This window comes from Sinocyclocheilus grahami, unplaced genomic scaffold, assembly GCF_001515645.1.
Source record: "Sinocyclocheilus grahami isolate Dianchi unplaced genomic scaffold, SAMN03320097.WGS_v1.1 scaffold475.1, whole genome shotgun sequence".
In the NCBI taxonomy this organism is placed as follows: domain Eukaryota; kingdom Metazoa; phylum Chordata; class Actinopteri; order Cypriniformes; family Cyprinidae; genus Sinocyclocheilus; species Sinocyclocheilus grahami.
The window spans coordinates 850574-870912 of record NW_015505654.1 but is presented as its reverse complement, the minus strand read 5'-3'; the positions used below and the strand labels follow the sequence as shown (position 1 = coordinate 870912).

Below are 20339 nucleotides of genomic sequence, written 5' to 3'. Positions count from 1 at the left end.
TTTTGCACATTGTAACATAAATGCTGTTTATGAAAACCAACTGTTTCGTATGCGTGTGATTATATATTACTATCAAGTAATAAAACACTTTACAGTATATTTTATTTGTTAGCGGTGCTCAGCGCATTAGAAATCGAGCTTCTGAAAGTACAGTTGTGTTTTTAGATCCGTTTGTTGAAAAGATTCGACTCAAAACAACGGGCATCGTTAGTGTCGCATGATTTGAGCGTCATCAGCAGTTGGCGTACAGCAGTGGCGCATGTTGCACTTGTGAAATATTGCTTTACGGTTTTAAATAATAAATTCCCATGGCGAATGGTGCGGAAGAAGTCCTATTTTGTCGTGGGACGGTTCAAGTGAGTATTAAACCATTTTAAAAGAGATTCGATTGAGCTACTCTGGCTCGTGTTTTAGATTCGAGAAAATAGCAGATTGTTGTGCTCGTCAGCTAGCATTTTGTTAGCTGCACATTAAAAGTCCAGTCCGACATTTCTATTTTGCGGTGCTTTTGTTTTGTGGTTTTGGTCTTAAAGTCAGTTGGAGTAACAACGTCTGAGAAATATGTTCGCATAAAGCATTCAGCAGAGTTCATTGGCCAGTGATCTCTTTCCTCTTTTCAGGGTGATGATTCTGATATTTGGGATGATACAGCTTTAATTAAAGCATACGATAAAGCGGTTGTGTCGTTCAAGGTAAATAACGCTTAAAAGACATGCGACCATTGCATTTTACTTTGCTTCGCTTCGCTTCTTCAGTAAGCCCGATGTTGTTTTTCTCTCTGCTTCTGCTCCTCCTCCTCCTCCTCCTTTACCCAACAGAATGCATTAAAAGGAGAGGATAATGTGACACCACACAAAAAAGATAACCCTGGGAAGAAGCGGAAAAACAACAAAAAGAGTAAAAGCAGAAAAAGATGTAATGCAGCACCTGATAAAGAGGTAATCGTGAATAGTGTCAGTACTTATTGATTTGAAGGACCAAAATAATACAGGCCAATGTAGATGAACTGAAATGTGTTATACAGTGGCAAGTTGGAGACACCTGTTGTGCATTCTGGTCTGAAGATGGCAACTTGTATGTTGCTACGATTTCCTCAATCGACCAGGAGAAGGGCACCTGTGTGGTCCGTTATACTGACTATGGTAATGAGGAAGAGCAGAACCTCAGTGACCTTCTGACAGAGGCTTCAGATTTGGATGAAGACACTCAAAAAACAGCAGATGTATGTAGAATGTGACACTGCTTTTAATTAGACACTCTAGTCATTTGAGGGATTTAAGAAATGGTTCACCCAAAAATGAAAATTTGCAGAAATGTATTTACCTGCCTCAGGCCGTTCAGGTTGTAGATGAGTTTTCTTCATCGAAACAGAAATTTAGCAATATATCACTTGCTCACCAATCGATCCTCTGTAGTGAATGGGTGCCGTCAGAATGAGAAACTGATAAAAACATCACAATAATGTGCACGACTCCAGTCCATCAATTAACATCTTGTGAAGCGAAAAGCTGCATGTTTGTAAGAGCAAATTAAGGTGTTTTTAACTTTAAGCCATCGCTTCTGGCCAAATCCATAGTACCGCTTCTTCCAGTGAAGAAGAGGAAAAATCTCTGAGAAGAGAAAGCAGAAATCTCCTGTTCTCCTCTCACAACAAAATCTAGCGGCATATTTGTTTGGAACTGTTTTTGCTTGTAAGCGGTGCTTGTTCTGTCTATATTTCTCTCCTGATTCAGGTGACGCAACTGTTTCACTGCAGAAAGCAGTATTATGGATAGAGGACTTGTATTTTACCCAGAAGCAGTGGTTAGAAGTTAAAAATGTCTTAATGATGGATTTACTACAAACATGTAGCTTTCCACTTCACAAGTAATGATAATTGATGGACTGGAGCCGTGTTGTGGATTATTGTGATGTTTTTTTTATCAGCTGATTGAACGCTCATTCACTGCAGAGGATCTATTGATGAGCAAATGATGTACTGCTAAATTTCTCCAAATCTGTTCCGATGAAGAAACAAACTCATCTACATCTTGAATGGCCTAACAGGGAGTACATTTTTATCAGGTTTTCATTTTTGGGTGAACTATTCCTTTAATAATGCGGTTGTATAATATTGCTTTTCATTTGTCTAATTGCAGGTCAAAGAGGCTGAGTCTTCGACAGAGGAGAGTGATCGATCTTTTACTCCACGGCAGTCCGGTCATCAGAAGCACAAATCTAAAGGCAGATCCCCCATGGGGCCTCCATCATGGGTTCCTGGTTTCCCACCTGGACCCCCACCAGGACCTCATTTCCAAAAGGTGAATGTTGAATGCTGTGACGCTCTCTTTTCTTGTTATAAAAGGCAGTATTCAACATTGCAAAGTGATTCATTAGCTTGTCAGTTAAGTGGTTTTTATATTGCATCACACAAAATACTATGTTTTCTCCAGATGGATGGTAGACGATCAGAAGGTCCTGGACCTTTCTTCCCTGGATGGCCTCCCATGATTCCACCCGGTCCCCCAGTAAGAACCAGCTGGAAATAAACACATTCTAAACATATTCTTACAGGAAAAGTGATCTAGTAATGGCATTTTAAGAAGCACATACAGCTTTTTATGGGAGCAAATCAACTAAAATGTGAAATTATTGTTGGTCCAGATGATCCCACCACCTCCACCAATGAGTCCAGACTCTCTAGAGGATGATGAAGCTTTGGGCAGTATGCTTATTTCCTGGTACATGAGTGGCTATCACACGGGATACTATTTGGTACAGTTTTACTATTTGGAACTACTTGCCATTCACAAGTGTCTTCATGCACCTGGTTGTTTTTCAATCAAAGCTCAAACTCTTGTCTCGTTCACAGGGTTTAAAACAAGGTCGTAGAGAGGCTGCAGCATCTAAGAAGTCACATCGGAAATAAAGATCCAGCGGTTGGTTTTTATTTTTAGATTTTTTTTTTTTTTATGGAGTGTTGGTAAATTTTTACCTTTTACATATTGCTTTGAGTATCCAAATTTCTAGTTTAGGTTTACTGAATTACCTTTTTTCCATTATAGAGCGGAATATGAACGTGATGCTGCAACGGACTTGATTCAGTATTCTATTTTGTATTGTTTGTAAATAAATGAATTAAAAGTAATTGTGCTCTTTTCCAAAGTGTGTTTTTATTAAGAGATCACTTTAATAGAGACTAGCTACAAATAATTTTGGTAGCTTGATCAAGCGTTACAAATTTACATTTCATTCAGATTTCATTAGCATTCATTTGCTGCATGTCACTGATGTGGCTGAAGTAAAAAATCTTCAAAAATTCATAGTATCAAAGGTCATAGTATCAGGCATTTGTCTTTATTTCAACAAGCCCATATAAATTGTGTATTGTAGATGTGATAACTTGTACTGTCTAATGCACTGGTCTTCAACCAAGTGGCTGGTGCTTTAGATTTTTTTTTTTTTAAAGCAATAAATTAAGGTTATTCTTATTTTAATTCATTAATTTTTTTCTTTTAAGAACCAGGTTTCACACAGACTTGGAAAGCCTTTATATATGAGGTACCCTAATTTAAAAATGTGATTTCTAGACATGGAAAAGTCATGGAAATTAATGTAATCTTAAAGCTCCATGGGCATTTTTATAATGAATATACAAAAGTGGGGGACCTTGGGGTTGAAAACCACTGGTCTCATGTAGGCCTAAGTTAGCATCTCTCTTGTTTAACAAACTCTTCCTCCTTGCCTTATCTGGTATGGGCTTTAGTTTTTAATGGTTTACTTCCTGTGAAATCCATCCGAGGAGACTGATATTCTCATCATCTGACTGGTATTGGTGTCAGGTTGCTGGATCTGGTGCACTCTCTGGTAACCTCGGCATGAGCATCCTGAGACAGAGGAAAGCAAATTCAGAAGGATTAGCATAGCTGCTATTCATATTATTTTAAAGCTTTTCAATATTTTCTTGGGCATTTTTGGCAATTCTGGCAGGCCAACGTAGACTAGTTTAGTTTGTGAAATGAGCTAAATGAGTGAATGCTTGTCTAAAAATTGTAAGTTTGTGTCTAACAAACATGCAGTCATTTTGTTCTTAAATATTGAACAAACATTTATTTTGCTTACCTGTGGCCATTTCTGTCTCTCAAGAGGTCAGAGTGTTGGGTGAAGCTTCTCACTGAACTGACCTGTGGGTTAACACATGGCAATACTGTCATGTGACACCTCAGTAGAACTTGCATTCAATTGCGTGGTGCCTAAACACTACTTAACTCTACTGAACTTTTTTTTCTTCTTCCTATTTTGCCATGGTCTTAGTCTCTTTTGTTCTCTGTTTGTTTGTTTTTAATTTGATACGTTTCTCTTGCAATGTTTACCAGATAAGATTTTTCAGAGCAACTGGTTTTCTGGATGTTTCCTTCTCCTCCTTCTCTAGAATGTCTCTCTGATTGGCTGTTTGATTGACTGTGTTTTGTAGTTCAGCATCTTCCACTTTCAGTTTAGTTCAATCTTGCTAATTCCACTCATGTCACATGTCATGATATAAAATGTTCATAACTATTTGTTTCATTTTGTTTGGTTACTATGTCTGTGTGCCCTGCCTTTGGAACCCAACATGGTGTCTTGAAAGAATATGAAGAAATAAGAGATTTACCTTCTACTGTTTGATTACTTATTTAGATGTTGTGTTAAAACAGTATATCTGTTTAATTCATTTGTTTCATTGTGTCTTTAATCGCACTAAATGTTATTTTGCACTGTTTTCATTTGTCTAATTGCAGGTCAAAGAGGCTGAGTCTTCGACAGAGGAGAGTGATCGATCTTTTACTCCACGGCAGTCCGGTCATCAGAAGCACAAATCTAAAGGCAGATCCCCCATGGGGCCTCCATCATGGGTTCCTGGTTTCCCACCTGGACCCCCACCAGGACCTCATTTCCAAAAGGTGAATGTTGAATGCTGTGACGCTCTCTTTTCTTGTTATAAAAGGCAGTATTCAACATTGCAAAGTGATTCATTAGCTTGTCAGTTAAGTGGTTTTTATATTGCATCACACAAAATACTATGTTTTCTCCAGATGGATGGTAGACGATCAGAAGGTCCTGGACCTTTCTTCCCTGGATGGCCTCCCATGATTCCACCCGGTCCCCCAGTAAGAACCAGCTGGAAATAAACACATTCTAAACATATTCTTACAGGAAAAGTGATCTAGTAATGGCATTTTAAGAAGCACATACAGCTTTTTATGGGAGCAAATCAACTAAAATGTGAAATTATTGTTGGTCCAGATGATCCCACCACCTCCACCAATGAGTCCAGACTCTCTAGAGGATGATGAAGCTTTGGGCAGTATGCTTATTTCCTGGTACATGAGTGGCTATCACACGGGATACTATTTGGTACAGTTTTACTATTTGGAACTACTTGCCATTCACAAGTGTCTTCATGCACCTGGTTGTTTTTCAATCAAAGCTCAAACTCTTGTCTCGTTCACAGGGTTTAAAACAAGGTCGTAGAGAGGCTGCAGCATCTAAGAAGTCACATCGGAAATAAAGATCCAGCGGTTGGTTTTTATTTTTAGATTTTTTTTTTTTTTATGGAGTGTTGGTAAATTTTTACCTTTTACATATTGCTTTGAGTATCCAAATTTCTAGTTTAGGTTTACTGAATTACCTTTTTTCCATTATAGAGCGGAATATGAACGTGATGCTGCAACGGACTTGATTCAGTATTCTATTTTGTATTGTTTGTAAATAAATGAATTAAAAGTAATTGTGCTCTTTTCCAAAGTGTGTTTTTATTAAGAGATCACTTTAATAGAGACTAGCTACAAATAATTTTGGTAGCTTGATCAAGCGTTACAAATTTACATTTCATTCAGATTTCATTAGCATTCATTTGCTGCATGTCACTGATGTGGCTGAAGTAAAAAATCTTCAAAAATTCATAGTATCAAAGGTCATAGTATCAGGCATTTGTCTTTATTTCAACAAGCCCATATAAATTGTGTATTGTAGATGTGATAACTTGTACTGTCTAATGCACTGGTCTTCAACCAAGTGGCTGGTGCTTTAGATTTTTTTTTTTTTAAAGCAATAAATTAAGGTTATTCTTATTTTAATTCATTAATTTTTTTCTTTTAAGAACCAGGTTTCACACAGACTTGGAAAGCCTTTATATATGAGGTACCCTAATTTAAAAATGTGATTTCTAGACATGGAAAAGTCATGGAAATTAATGTAATCTTAAAGCTCCATGGGCATTTTTATAATGAATATACAAAAGTGGGGGACCTTGGGGTTGAAAACCACTGGTCTCATGTAGGCCTAAGTTAGCATCTCTCTTGTTTAACAAACTCTTCCTCCTTGCCTTATCTGGTATGGGCTTTAGTTTTTAATGGTTTACTTCCTGTGAAATCCATCCGAGGAGACTGATATTCTCATCATCTGACTGGTATTGGTGTCAGGTTGCTGGATCTGGTGCACTCTCTGGTAACCTCGGCATGAGCATCCTGAGACAGAGGAAAGCAAATTCAGAAGGATTAGCATAGCTGCTATTCATATTATTTTAAAGCTTTTCAATATTTTCTTGGGCATTTTTGGCAATTCTGGCAGGCCAACGTAGACTAGTTTAGTTTGTGAAATGAGCTAAATGAGTGAATGCTTGTCTAAAAATTGTAAGTTTGTGTCTAACAAACATGCAGTCATTTTGTTCTTAAATATTGAACAAACATTTATTTTGCTTACCTGTGGCCATTTCTGTCTCTCAAGAGGTCAGAGTGTTGGGTGAAGCTTCTCACTGAACTGACCTGTGGGTTAACACATGGCAATACTGTCATGTGACACCTCAGTAGAACTTGCATTCAATTGCGTGGTGCCTAAACACTACTTAACTCTACTGAACTTTTTTTTCTTCTTCCTATTTTGCCATGGTCTTAGTCTCTTTTGTTCTCTGTTTGTTTGTTTTTAATTTGATACGTTTCTCTTGCAATGTTTACCAGATAAGATTTTTCAGAGCAACTGGTTTTCTGGATGTTTCCTTCTCCTCCTTCTCTAGAATGTCTCTCTGATTGGCTGTTTGATTGACTGTGTTTTGTAGTTCAGCATCTTCCACTTTCAGTTTAGTTCAATCTTGCTAATTCCACTCATGTCACATGTCATGATATAAAATGTTCATAACTATTTGTTTCATTTTGTTTGGTTACTATGTCTGTGTGCCCTGCCTTTGGAACCCAACATGGTGTCTTGAAAGAATATGAAGAAATAAGAGATTTACCTTCTACTGTTTGATTACTTATTTAGATGTTGTGTTAAAACAGTATATCTGTTTAATTCATTTGTTTCATTGTGTCTTTAATCGCACTAAATGTTATTTTGCACTGTGATTAGATTTCATTGCACCCCCCACCAACACGCATACACACTTTATCCAAATCTGACAATTAATTTATTTAATTTATACAATTAGACATACACATACATTTCATTCTTGACCTAAATCAAATTCATTTCACTATAAATTATCTAAGAAAGATCATTAATAAAATAAAATACAATTATCAAATGCTGGCTGCTTATTGCTTATAGAACAATGAAATTGGCATGTCTCAAAAGTCATACAGTACATAGAAGACATTAGAAAATGTCAGAAATATCTTTGAGAAATGAAATAAAAAAAAAGAAATGAGCTCAATAAACTAAAGCCATATATTTTCCTCTTAAAATAGAGCATTTTAAATCACAGAGTCTTGCCCATCATACAATAAGGGTACATATGTAATCATCCTGTTTGTCCATACTGATACAGAGAAGCTATATTTACATCAGTTTAAAACTGTTCAAGAATATACACAGTGAAAGCACATTTGAATCACAATAGTTAAACGTGCATGTGGTGAAACTGATTTTTCTTTACATGATGCAGCAGATCTCTGCCATTAAGCTCCAAAAATGTCTTCATGGTATCTCTTCTCAACCTGCCAAAAAAGAAAAAAAGATGATGGCATGAGTTCACTGGCCACAAGGCAGTTCATATAAGGACATGAAGATCGAAACAGTGAATCTAAATGCATTTTGAGAGCTCACCTTCATTCTCTCCAGATATTCTCCAGCTTCTGCAATGGCCATGCCTGTTTTACTTGCCAGGATATCCTGCAAAGTGCCAGCAACATCTCGGGCCATGTTCATGCCACCGCAGACATACAGATGACCTGCGTTTTTGTGTAGAACCTCCACGGCTTTTTCAGAGAGCTGCTCCCTCAAGACATCCTGCACATACATCTGCTCCAAACAACACAAGCTTACAGTTACAGACTGAAGGCACCAACTGATCCCAGTGTAAATGTGTTTGATGAATAGAATAGACTTGACTGGATGGAACTGGATTTTGACACACAAACCTAAATAAACATTATTTCTAGTATAATACAGCATGAACGGAACTTCAGAGACGTACCTTTGGTTTACCAGGTTGCCGAGAGTAAGCTGTGTTGACATTGCCCAGAATGCCATCAAGTCTCAACTTCAGTGTTTCTACTTTATACAGATGGTCTGATTCTGAATCACGACACCCAAATAGCAGTGTCATAGGACTAACTTGCAGACCTAAAAATGAGTTGGTTAAATAAGACAAATTATTTAGGACAAAAACTTGAAAGATTTAAAAGAGAAACAAGAACTAAAGACAGCTCAAATAAAATGCAGGATACTGTGATAACTGTTTTGGGTAGAACCTCATTGAATCTTAAGACATTATAAGCTTTTTTGTCTGAACTTCATGAAAAATTAAATTAGATTACCTGTCTTTTTCATGTCATGGATGCGCTGTTGCCAGAAGCTACGGAAAGGAGCAATACCACTACCAGCTCCTATCAGAATAACTGGAGTGCTGGGGTCTTCTGGGAGATGGAATCCACCCGAGCTGAAATCATGAGCAAGTCAAGTTTTCTATTTTATTAAGATATGGAATACAAAAAGCCAAAATGCCATTTTATTTAAATTAGACATTTATATTCAGCTTTTAACTATCAGTACCGGTGAACAAAGCAGGGAACTGTGTGTCCTCTTTTGATGGTGTTAAGCCATGTGCTGCAGGTGCCAAAATGTAGTGGGCCTTTTCCACCTACAGTAGAACAAAACAGAACATTATCCTCATTTATGGTGAAACATGGCTTTTAGTTATAGAAGAATTGTCTAATGTCTCAAATTTGTATGTTTGTTATAGGTTTAGTATCAGTATCATACCCTGAGTGTGGTACTCCACCACAGATACAGTGAGGTGTAGTTCGTTCGGATGACGGTCCAATGAGGAGCTGACCGAGTACAGACGAGGCTTCAGCAGAGGAAGCTGGCTGAGAAGGAAGGTGGCAGGGACCTTCAGAGAGGGAAATTCTTCGAGCACCTCCAAGAAGGTGGGCCTGTAGAAATCTTTCCATGAGAGTATTCCTGGAAATCCTATGGAGAAATGGAGGAATCCTGTAAATGCATCCACTGGAAATACGTGTCATTTCCGGAACTTCAGAGACGTACCTTTGGTTTACCAGGTTGCCGAGAGTAAGCTGTGTTGACATTGCCCAGAATGCCATCAAGTCTCAACTTCAGTGTTTCTACTTTATACAGATGGTCTGATTCTGAATCACGACACCCAAATAGCAGTGTCATAGGACTAACTTGCAGACCTAAAAATGAGTTGGTTAAATAAGACAAATTATTTAGGACAAAAACTTGAAAGATTTAAAAGAGAAACAAGAACTAAAGACAGCTCAAATAAAATGCAGGATACTGTGATAACTGTTTTGGGTAGAACCTCATTGAATCTTAAGACATTATAAGCTTTTTTGTCTGAACTTCATGAAAAATTAAATTAGATTACCTGTCTTTTTCATGTCATGGATGCGCTGTTGCCAGAAGCTACGGAAAGGAGCAATACCACTACCAGCTCCTATCAGAATAACTGGAGTGCTGGGGTCTTCTGGGAGATGGAATCCACCCGAGCTGAAATCATGAGCAAGTCAAGTTTTCTATTTTATTAAGATATGGAATACAAAAAGCCAAAATGCCATTTTATTTAAATTAGACATTTATATTCAGCTTTTAACTATCAGTACCGGTGAACAAAGCAGGGAACTGTGTGTCCTCTTTTGATGGTGTTAAGCCATGTGCTGCAGGTGCCAAAATGTAGTGGGCCTTTTCCACCTACAGTAGAACAAAACAGAACATTATCCTCATTTATGGTGAAACATGGCTTTTAGTTATAGAAGAATTGTCTAATGTCTTTGTTTTGTATGTTTGTTATAGGTTTAGTATCAGTATCATACCCTGAGTGTGGTACTCCACCACAGATACAGTGAGGTGTAGTTCGTTCGGATGACGGTCCAATGAGGAGCTGACCGAGTACAGACGAGGCTTCAGCAGAGGAAGCTGGCTGAGAAGGAAGGTGGCAGGGACCTTCAGAGAGGGAAATTCTTCGAGCACCTCCAAGAAGGTGGGCCTGTAGAAATCTTTCCATGTAGAGTATTCCTGGAAATCCTATGGAGAAATGGAGGAATCCTGTAAATGCACCCACTGGAAATACGTGTCATTTCGTACAAAATCATGAACAAGTGCCCCATTTCAATTCTTAAAAAGGACGAATGTAACGCAATTACAGATGCAAGTGCTTCAAGTCGTTTGCGATCCTCTTCTTGACCCGCCACTGTTGAGAGTTTGCGCAGCAGGCTTTGCGAAGGTGGAGTTGTGACATCAATGAAATATGTAAGAGCATGCGCCAGCGTGCAAGCAGGGATACGTTCATCTGTCAGCCATCTCTTTTCCTCTGAAAGACACCACAGGAAAGATCCATAAAAAATAAGCTTGAATTTTGGGGCTCAACAGAAACACTTCCCAACTATACTTGTATATAGTTTATTATAACTGTCATTAGTGATAGTTACCATGGCTAGAGTCTGAAAGGGACTCCAGGTGAAAACTCTGGTTTACTGGAGGGGCATCTGGGAGATGCTTCAAAATACCATCCACCAGCTCTGGAGAATTCTCTGGAAAAATCCCCACATGATCTCCAGGGGCAAAGTTCAAGGCCTCTGCGTTTCCATCTGTCTTCAGCTCAACCAGGATAGTAGAACGACTGAAAAGGGAATAAATAAGTTTAAATAAACAGCGCTGTCAAAAATGTTTACAAGTTTTAGTGAAGTTGTAGAATCAAACCTTGACTGAGCGCACTGCAGTTTCTGCCTTCTTTTCAGCGTCATAGGAAACACAGTTTTAGAGTGAAGAGCAGACAGTGCTGTAAAAAACAGAAGATACATTCATATAAATACCGTAAAATCGTGTTTATTGAGGTTTGATAAAACTTTATTGACTGAATTATTAGGGTTTTGATAAGTAGAGGTAGAGGTGTACCTGTAACTCGGTCCAGAGTGCAACTGTCATGCTGCACTCTGTATCTCAGTGGGTCCCAGTCGTCCGACTGTTCCTCAACAGCTTTCAGCTGTTTTTTAATGTTAAACTCCTCACATGCATCCTTAAATTAAAAACACATATGTGTCATTTGTTTGCTATAGTAGTAGCAGATTAATTAGTTGATTCACTGAATCATAATTTCCAAGCACAGAGGGAAACCTCGCCAACCTTAAAAGCAGTGCAAGCCCAGGCAGAGAAAGCCTCGTCCTGCCCATTAAGTTCATCTCCCTCCCCTGTGGCAGTCAGACGCTTGGCCCCCAACTCAGCAAGCTTGTCATCCACAGCATGGGCAAAGGCACAGAATTGTGGGTACACACGTGAGCCAAGGCCAAACACACTGTACCTGTAGTGAGAAGAGCATGTCAGGGCTTCTGCTCTACAACAGAATATTTACAGGTGATGATAGTGAAAATCTTTGCAGTGCTAGGCTACAAACCTGACAGTGTTTTTCAGGTGTTGCAAGTTGAAAAGCTGCTTCTTGAAGCTCTGAGGGAAAGAAAATGATAATAAAATGTGTAGAATTTGCAATGAACCAAGTGTATTGATTTTAATATATTTATATATGTGACACTGGACCACAAAACCAGTCTTAATTCGCTGGGGTGTATTTGTAGTAATAGACAAAAATACATTGTATGGGTCAAACGTATTGATTTTTCTTTTATGCCAAAAATCATTAGTATATTAAGTAAAGATCATGTTCCATGAAGATATTTTGTAAATTTCCTACTGTAAATATATTAAAACTTAATTTTTGATTAGTAATATGCATTGCTAAGAACTTCATTTGGACAACCTTAAAGGCGATTTTCTCAATATTTTGATTTTTTTTGGCACCCTCAGATTCCAGATTTTCAAATAGTTGTATCTCGGCCAAATATTGTCCTCTCCTAACAAACCTTATTTAGTCAGCTTTCAGATTATGTATAAATCTCAATTTCGAAAAATTGACCCTTATGACTGGTTTTGTGGTCCAGGGTCACATATTACATATAATTATTTGCAATATTATGACCATACCACTCCGTTTCCTGGGCTTTCCCCATTGCCGAAAGTACTGGTGACCACCATCAGAAGACTCTCTGTCTCAAGCTCACTGAAATCATAATCCTCCATGCAGACCAGCTATATTAGGAAACAAGAACAAATGTTGCTTTTCATATACTGATCTGGTATTAATGTAATATTTGAAAAGCATTTTTTAAACACAGCATTTCTTACCCTGGAGTCGAAGGCACGGTTGAGCATGGTGTTCAGTTTTTTGGCAAAGGTCAGTGACTTCCCTGTTTCTGTGGCATAGAGAACAGTGCAGCGCACCCTCTTGGCCATGACTGCTTTGATGAGCATTTGAGAAAAAAACACTGCTCTAAAAAGAAAGAACACAAGTATTTTTATATTAATGGCATTGGTAGTTGGCATGAATGTAGTGCAGTGTTGTTTTGTTTGGAGAAGCTGCTGGTCTGTACCTTATGAGTCCTTTGAAGCTGACCTTACATCTCCGAAGACCTTTCTTCTCATCTTTCCACTTGTGTGTTAGCCATGCATCAGCCTTCCAAAACACCACAAATTTACACCGTGTTTACACTGCTAATGTCAAAGTTTTCTTTATAAACACTACCGTTCAAAAGTTCCGTATTGTTTTTAGGTATTGTTTTTGTCTTCAGTGTCACATGATCCTTCAGAAATCATTCTAATATGCTGATTTGCTGCTCAAGAAACATTTCTTCTTATTATGCAACAGTTGTGCTGCTTAAAACTTTTGAGGATACCGCGATTCATCTTTTTCATGACTCTTTGATGAATAGAAAGTTCAAAAGAACAGTGTTTATTTCCAATAGAAATCTTTTGTAACATTATAAATGTATTTACTCTCTCTTGATCAATTGAATGCATCCTTTCTAGATAAAAGTATTAATTTCTTTCAAATGAAAACAAATATTAAAACTTTTGAACAGTAGTGTATCTGTTATCTGTATCTAAGTTATGTCTGATGATGATTAATCAGAAAGTTTGATACCTGGTAATAGAAGAAGGGGGAAAGGATGTAGTTGAGCATCTCCTGATGGTACACGGGGGTGAGGGAGCCAGACATGGGCGGGACCAACCACACCCAATCAGCTGGACAGCCTCCACGCTGACGAACTTCTGTCTCCAAATGCTGCATGAAAGACTCGCTTGCTGAATGGTGGTCCGTGATGGTGACCTTATTTTTCTGCACACCAATGTAGCAATATAAAGACCAATAAATATATAAATGGCTTTATCATCTTTCCTAAATCTATTTTCATGAATATTATTTCAGAAACTATAACAGTAAGACCGCAGGATCTTGAATCAATATGCATATCAATATTTCTACCATATATCCCATCTTTACCTGGTAGCTATGAATCACTGCAACATTGATAGCCACAAGTGCTTGGTCTTTCCACAATGAAGACAGCTTGCGTGTCTCTAAGCCCATTAGCTGGCCGACCCGCTACAGGACATAAAGCAGTAAAAGCAAAACATCAATATCAAAAGTTGCGGGATGTGTTATGCTATCATCATGAGACAGTAAGGCCGAACTACCTCCAAAACGTTGTAGCGCTGGCTGTCACAGAAGTCCCTGACTCCGATCTCTGTGCCCATGTACCAGCCATTGAAAGGACATGCTGTGAATTCCAGACCACCAATTTCCATGAGCATGCTGGCCACTGCAGGAATTGCATACCACTTGAGGTTTAGATCTTTGAACCATTCATACCTGAACAAAAGCAGAACATAACACTGTCTGATCACAGAATGACCCGTAAATGTATATTTTTTCTGAAACCTCTGGAATATAACTATACAAAATTTGTTACCTCAAAAAATTTAGAAATCAAATATATCCCCCTTTCCCTGGAATGACCCAAATCACTTACTCTGGGTGCTCTATTGGGACCTCCAGGATCAGTTCTGGAGGAATATCAAAAACTTCAGGGTCCTCTCCATTCGCCTGCAGGACCAGTGGAAGCACATCAAATCGACCATACTTTGGTTTCCATCCCAGGTGAATGCACACCTATAGAAATAGTGAACATTTCCAGCAGTTATCATATGTGAATATTTCTTAATAGAGGCAAAGATTCGGTTGGCAGATGCCATTCAAAATTTAAATAAAAAATAATTACAAAATATTTGCCCTCCTCAATACTTCTATTTTGGTTACCTGTGTAAACTCCACACCTGCTGGGTCTCCAATCACACTACCATCTTCCATCTGGTAGCCTGCGTACTTTATAAGCTGACTGTTCCACACACGGAAATCATGCTCTCCGTCTGTTCTTTTAGGGAACACAGTGATGGCAGATCTACCAAAACCAAAAGGAAAATGAGCGTTCCTCAATTAATCAAAATCAAAGTCATTGTCCTATTTCATGGTACATTTGACTTGGATAAAAACAGTTAATATAGATGCTACCACATAAAGTATACAGTATATTTATCTTGACAAAATTGTTAAAAAAAAAAAAGTAAATACCCTGTAAACCCAATAATAATAATAATAATAAACAACAATAATAATATCAATTATACAATTCAGTTTCTAATTCCAGAGTTATTACGAGGTGCAAAGAAAAAAAACTTAAACTTTTAAAATTAAATTACAATGGTCTTTTGTTTCTTTTTCAAAACTGCGTCACGACATTTGCTGTTGTATCAAGATTTTTTGTGCTTACTGACAATAATATACTAGTTACAGAATTGATGATGACTATAGCAATAAATAAATTCAACTTACCTCAAGTTTCCTCCATTGGTGGCATAATTAAGATGAGTACACAAGGCATTAAACATGTCCTTGGCGGTCTTGCACTGACGCGCATCGAAAAGCTGTAGAAGATACTTACTTAGTATAACTTACTTAGCCTTACATTAATGTAGCCTAAGTGCTAGCCATAATGTGCGCGAAAAATAGGCTATCAAACCTGTAAATTGGCCCACTGGATCCTGCCAATGCACCTCGGCGCGTTTCTCCAAGCATGTTTGGCCCCAAAAGCGAGCTCATCTGTAGTGAGTGTGTAGGAGCCAGTCAGGGTGATCTCCAGTGTGACCCTGTCAATCCGAGCCTGGTGCTCCGTTTGATTCGGGCTGAGCAAATGGTAAAAATAGGTTATTCACCTTGTAAAGTAAACCAACTGTCACATTTCCATTCCTGTTTTAAAAGACGAACGAAATATAATCGTTTCTGTTTTCGTTAATAAAGAGTGAATCTTTTATTCTACTTTGACGGGTTCCTGGAACCAAAAGAAAACGCTCTCATAATAAAAATGAAAGGCAGTTGATAGGAACTCCACCTCTCCACCCACACAATCATATCTTAATAAGCATGAGTGATGACATAAGCTTGTCAAGAGTGGTTAACTATTTTCAGTCAGACTGGATGGTGAGAGGGTCCCCCTGTTACATACTGTATAAAATTAAATTTTAAGTCTGACCTACAATATCATTCACTGGAATATTTGCCATGGTTTCATTGTAATGCCATTAAAATAAGCTTATCTTTATTTTTGTACAGAGTACATTGCTCTTACATTTTGAATGATTTGTAGTACTGATCGATAAAATCCGATGCCTGGGTGAGGATGTCATCTGAGGAAGGTGTCATTTTGGAAGGACCATGTATCAGAGTTTTGGGATTCATGATGGAGCCTTCGCAAGTTTTGGAATTGCAGGCCATATTCTGGAGGGGAACAAATGAATATGTATTTAAAGTAATTTTTCTTGTTATAAAAGTATGTTTTGCGAAATCAGTAAAACCGCATTCACATTTGTGACCCTGGACCACAAAACCAGCCATAAGGGTCAATTTTTTTTATTTAGATTTAATAATGAATAAAGCTTTCCATTGATGTATGGTTTGTTAGGATAGGACAATATTTGGCCGAGATACAACTAATTGAAAATCTGGAATCTGAAAAAAAAAAAAAATCAAAATACTGAGAAAATTGCCTTTAAAGTTGTCCAAATGAAGGTCTTGGCAATGCATATAACTAATCAAAAATTAAGTTTGGATATATTTACAGTCGTAAATTTACAAAATATCTTCATGGAACATAATCTTTACTTATCCTAATGATTTTTGGCATAAAATAAAAATTTGATAATTTTGACCCATACAATGTTTTTTTTGGCTATTGCTACAAATATACCCCAGCGACTTAAGACTGGTTTTGTGGTCCAGGGTCACATTAAAATTTTTAGTTGCTATTGTAACATCTTACTTTATTGTGTTAAGCTAAAGAACATTGTTCTCTTCAGTTCAAAACTGTTATAAACATGCAGTTATTTTAATTACAATTTAAAGATACCTTAACTGCTCTGTGATGCAGCATATCTTGGTGGGTCGAGCCATCCGTGTAGTTTCGCAAATGAACAGCAAATGGACATCGAACTGGCCGATCGACTGACCTTTCCACTTTCAGCTAGAGTTAAAAAATCAATTTGTTAATCAAACTGAAGGACACAATAAATGTCTAGCAAAATATAAGATGGGTTACTAACCTCAGTCTGCACAGTGGGTTTGTCTTTCACAATGGTTGTGGTTCGGGCTTGTTTTCCCATCCTGCTGAAAATATTATTGCTGCCAAATTCTAATAATGTCTATGAGATTTCAGTTACAGTGTTGCTATAACCTGAGATCAAAAACAATGCAGAGTAATTAAGACCTGGTGAAAACAAGTAAAATGCTAGGATAATGAAATAGAAAGAAACAAAAATAAAGTATTTAATTTTTTCAAGTGTACAGTTTCTGTCTCAGTACCTAAACAGCAGTAGTACTCTGTTTCATATTCTGGTATTAACATCCGATTATATAGTAGTTAAGGATGCACTGGGTGAATCATTGCCTCCTATCACTGCAGGGTGTGAGCTGTAATGGAATCTGTACCAACCCAAATTTCTTGATGCTGAAAAGGGAAGGACCAAAAGAAACTTCCTCAATCTTAAGCATAATCTTTATTTTAAAAAATGCATTTCCTTTTTCCTTTACTATATAAATAGTACATCTAGCCTAACCAAGTATAGCTCAATTATACCTTTGTGCTTTAAACCCCAAAAGACAGAAGACTATGAAAAGGAAAACACTTATGAACTATATGCTTTCCCCCCAGATTTCCAGCATTGCAGGGCAGGCAAGAGGAACATTTTGCTGGAAAATAGATTAGATATTAAGCAAATTAGAAATAATTTAAAAAATGATTATGATGTGACTATACGATGATACTTGCAGGACATTGTTTGAGGGGCACTGTGTGCTACAGTTATGAAAATGTAGTACCCTGCATCTGTCATCAGCTTCGCAATGCAGTTTCCAGTTTGACACTGATGACACTTAACAAATCAAATCACTACCGACTGACAGATCGCCGATGTTTCCGTGTTATTTACACTCTACAAGCCCCATAACTTCAGATTGGCTTGGCTGTTGTCCCACTCAGTTCCTGGTCATGCCTACAGACTGATAAACAAGAATTCTTTAAATACACTTGTCCATTAGAGCTGGATTAATGGCAGATGCATTTGAAAAGCATTTCCGTGAAAGACATTATCTCTGTATTTATGCTTGAACTGGGCTGCAGAATTTTTCTATCCACAAAAAAGACCATCATTAGACAATGTCATCTGATGATCTCAGACGATATTAAGCAATGCATCTCACCACTGACGTCCTAGATTTGTGATACCAGACAAAGGTGTGTTTTTACAAGAAACACGAGTAGGCATATTTTCACCACAAAAGAAAAGCTTATGCATAAGCGTTGTAAGGTAAACTGCCATAGCATATTTCTGCTTGCCACATGCCAGTAACCATGTGATGATCCGTTCGCATGTTTATAGCTAAAATATGAAGGTCACTGCTGAAAGCAATGTTATCTTGGTAAAATAAAAACCTGGACTCATGCCCAGTATGTCATGTGTGTATTCTTCATTTGACATATGATGGATTGCTGTCAGGAAATGAATGGAATTATTAATTATAGAAAAGATAATTTTCTTACTTACTTGTATCTTCATCTTCCATAATGGTCTAATAATTGTATGTTTTAAACACACTGATGCTTATCATCACCTCATAAATATTGAAATGGCTCACTGATATATTGCAAAGCACGGCATAAATGGCTAATATTATGGATGTGTCTTTCTTTTGTCTGTTCTGTTCTCTTCTTCTAACTTCAGTGTTTATTTTAAATGCTCAGTAAACTGAAAATGATCAAGACAGACATTAGGGACTGACAATCTGCCTGATACTGTGAGATGTGATAGATAGAACTCTTAAGAAACACTGGAAACTAATGTGAATAGAAAGCTTGCGAAAAGGGTAGAATGGTTTCCTTGAGTTATTTATATGGTCTTATAAAAAGTAACCTATTTTTAGAAGAAACTATTTTGAGGAACACATTTTTTAGGAAAGTCAATTTCCTTGTACGTAATGCCCCCCCCCCCCCCCCCCCCCATCCCATTTTTTTATTTTGTTTTTGTCTTATGCAGGCAACCAATGCAAATAACATGACTGTAGAAAGCAGATCATAAGCAGCAAAATATCTATTGTACTATTGTGAGGCCATGGCCTTTCAAGAAACCTAGTCTATTAACACTGATTTCAGATGCCACACCTTTCTTTTTGTCTTAAAGGACGGGAAAATGTTGTCATAATTTGCTCACCCTTCTTAAGGGCTACGTTCACACTGTCAGTTTTTGGGACTGACAACCGTGTTTACTTACAGGTGTGAGACTCGAAATGTCCCGTTCACACAGCAGCTTACAGTATCTTCTCGAAAACTGTCAGTATGAACGTGCAACGGGAGTCAAGCCTGTATTCCTTACCAGTTACCATAGCAACAGTGACTTTGAAGTAATATCAAAGATGGCGACGTCCATAAAACTGAAACTCTTATCACTTTCGGACACGACATGAGTCCAATCGAGCAGCGAGTTCATCCATTAAATCTTCATTAACCGACATCAGCTTTTATATTTGCGTGGAGAGCAGAGCATTTGAGCCGCACGCAGAACACAAAAAACTGATGGGAGCGGCTCCTCCCTGTAAAGGACTGTAAAGAGATAGATCAACAAAACAGAGTGAGCATTACAAGACTGTTTCAACTGCACTGATTGGAGTGTTTTTGAAGCTGCTGCCACTGATCTAGATGAGCTTACAGATTCTGTAACATAGTATATCAGTTTCTGTGAGGATATATGCATTCAGGACTTATTTATACAACAATGATTAGCCATGGTTCACAGCAAAACTCAGACATCTTCGTCAGGCCAGAGGATGCCTACAGGAGTGGGGACAGAATCTTGGACAATCAGGCTAAGAGCACACTGACAAAGGAGAATAGAGAGCCTAAGAGGAGCTACTCTAAAGACTCTGCTTCAGTGTGAAAAGGCCTGAAAGACATTAAAAACTACAAGATTTAGCACAGGCGAATCAACACCGGATCTGAAAGTGTTTTACTATAGAATTGAAGCTCCCGGTCTCACACCCTATACCCTACATCTCTCTACACAGCCATCAACACCTCCAACAACACCCCGCGCTTTGGATCAGTGAAGATAATGTGTGTCAGGTCTTCAGGAAACAAAAGAGAAGGAAAGCACCAGGCCCAGATGGTGTTTCACCAGCTTGTCTGAAAACCTGTTCTTCTAACTAGCTGGCCCACATCTTTTTACAGATCTTTAACAGATCACTGGATTTACATGGAAACCCAAAATCACAAGACTTAATGACTACAGATCTGTTGCCCTAACATCTGTGGTCATGAAGTCATTTGAGACACCGGTGTTGGCTTATCTGAAGGACATCACTGGACCCTTACTGGACCCCCTGCAGTTTGCTTACCGAGCAAACAGGTCTGTGCACTCTTAAAAATAAAGGT

General features: G+C 38.0%; 3 protein-coding genes across 4 annotated transcripts; 2 read left to right on the top strand and 1 right to left on the bottom strand.

Annotated features, from left to right (window-relative positions):
* The first annotated feature begins 204 nt into the window (after positions 1 to 204).
* LOC107553605 (survival motor neuron protein 1-like) lies at positions 205 to 3127 on the top strand. Of its 2 annotated transcripts, XM_016235893.1 has the most exons (9): positions 207 to 356; positions 621 to 692; positions 819 to 938; positions 1025 to 1222; positions 2139 to 2300; positions 2433 to 2507; positions 2644 to 2754; positions 2852 to 2918; positions 3045 to 3127. In XM_016235893.1, exons 1-8 carry the CDS (start codon positions 309 to 311, stop codon positions 2906 to 2908), a joined length of 843 nt encoding a protein of 280 aa, XP_016091379.1. In that variant the 5' UTR covers positions 207 to 308; the 3' UTR covers positions 2909 to 2918; positions 3045 to 3127. The 2 variants fall into 2 exon arrangements, with proteins under 2 accessions (XP_016091380.1, XP_016091379.1); XM_016235894.1 differs by lacking the exon at positions 621 to 692 and having other exon boundaries at positions 205 to 356.
* Positions 3128 to 4754: 1627 nt separating this feature from the next.
* LOC107553606 (survival motor neuron protein 1-like) lies at positions 4755 to 5746 on the top strand. Its single transcript, XM_016235895.1, has 5 exons — positions 4755 to 4919; positions 5052 to 5126; positions 5263 to 5373; positions 5471 to 5537; positions 5664 to 5746. The coding sequence occupies exons 1-4, from the start codon at positions 4854 to 4856 to the stop codon at positions 5525 to 5527; spliced, it is 309 nt and encodes a 102-aa protein (XP_016091381.1). The 5' UTR covers positions 4755 to 4853; the 3' UTR covers positions 5528 to 5537; positions 5664 to 5746.
* A 1707-nt stretch (positions 5747 to 7453) lies between these two features.
* On the bottom strand, positions 7454 to 17083 carry LOC107553584 (nitric oxide synthase, inducible-like). Its single transcript, XM_016235852.1, has 25 exons — positions 16960 to 17083; positions 16767 to 16880; positions 15990 to 16138; positions 15384 to 15546; positions 15197 to 15288; positions 14624 to 14765; positions 14337 to 14476; positions 14002 to 14176; positions 13808 to 13909; positions 13448 to 13642; positions 12897 to 12979; positions 12652 to 12796; positions 12451 to 12555; positions 11867 to 11916; positions 11599 to 11773; positions 11371 to 11491; positions 11176 to 11254; positions 10905 to 11095; positions 10620 to 10786; positions 10290 to 10500; positions 10080 to 10167; positions 9845 to 9966; positions 9502 to 9650; positions 8059 to 8253; positions 7454 to 7949 (listed from the first exon to the last, which is right to left on the bottom strand). Exons 1-25 carry the CDS (start codon positions 17017 to 17019, stop codon positions 7911 to 7913), a joined length of 3252 nt encoding a protein of 1083 aa, XP_016091338.1. The 5' UTR covers positions 17020 to 17083; the 3' UTR covers positions 7454 to 7910.
* Positions 17084 to 20339: the final 3256 nt, after the last annotated feature.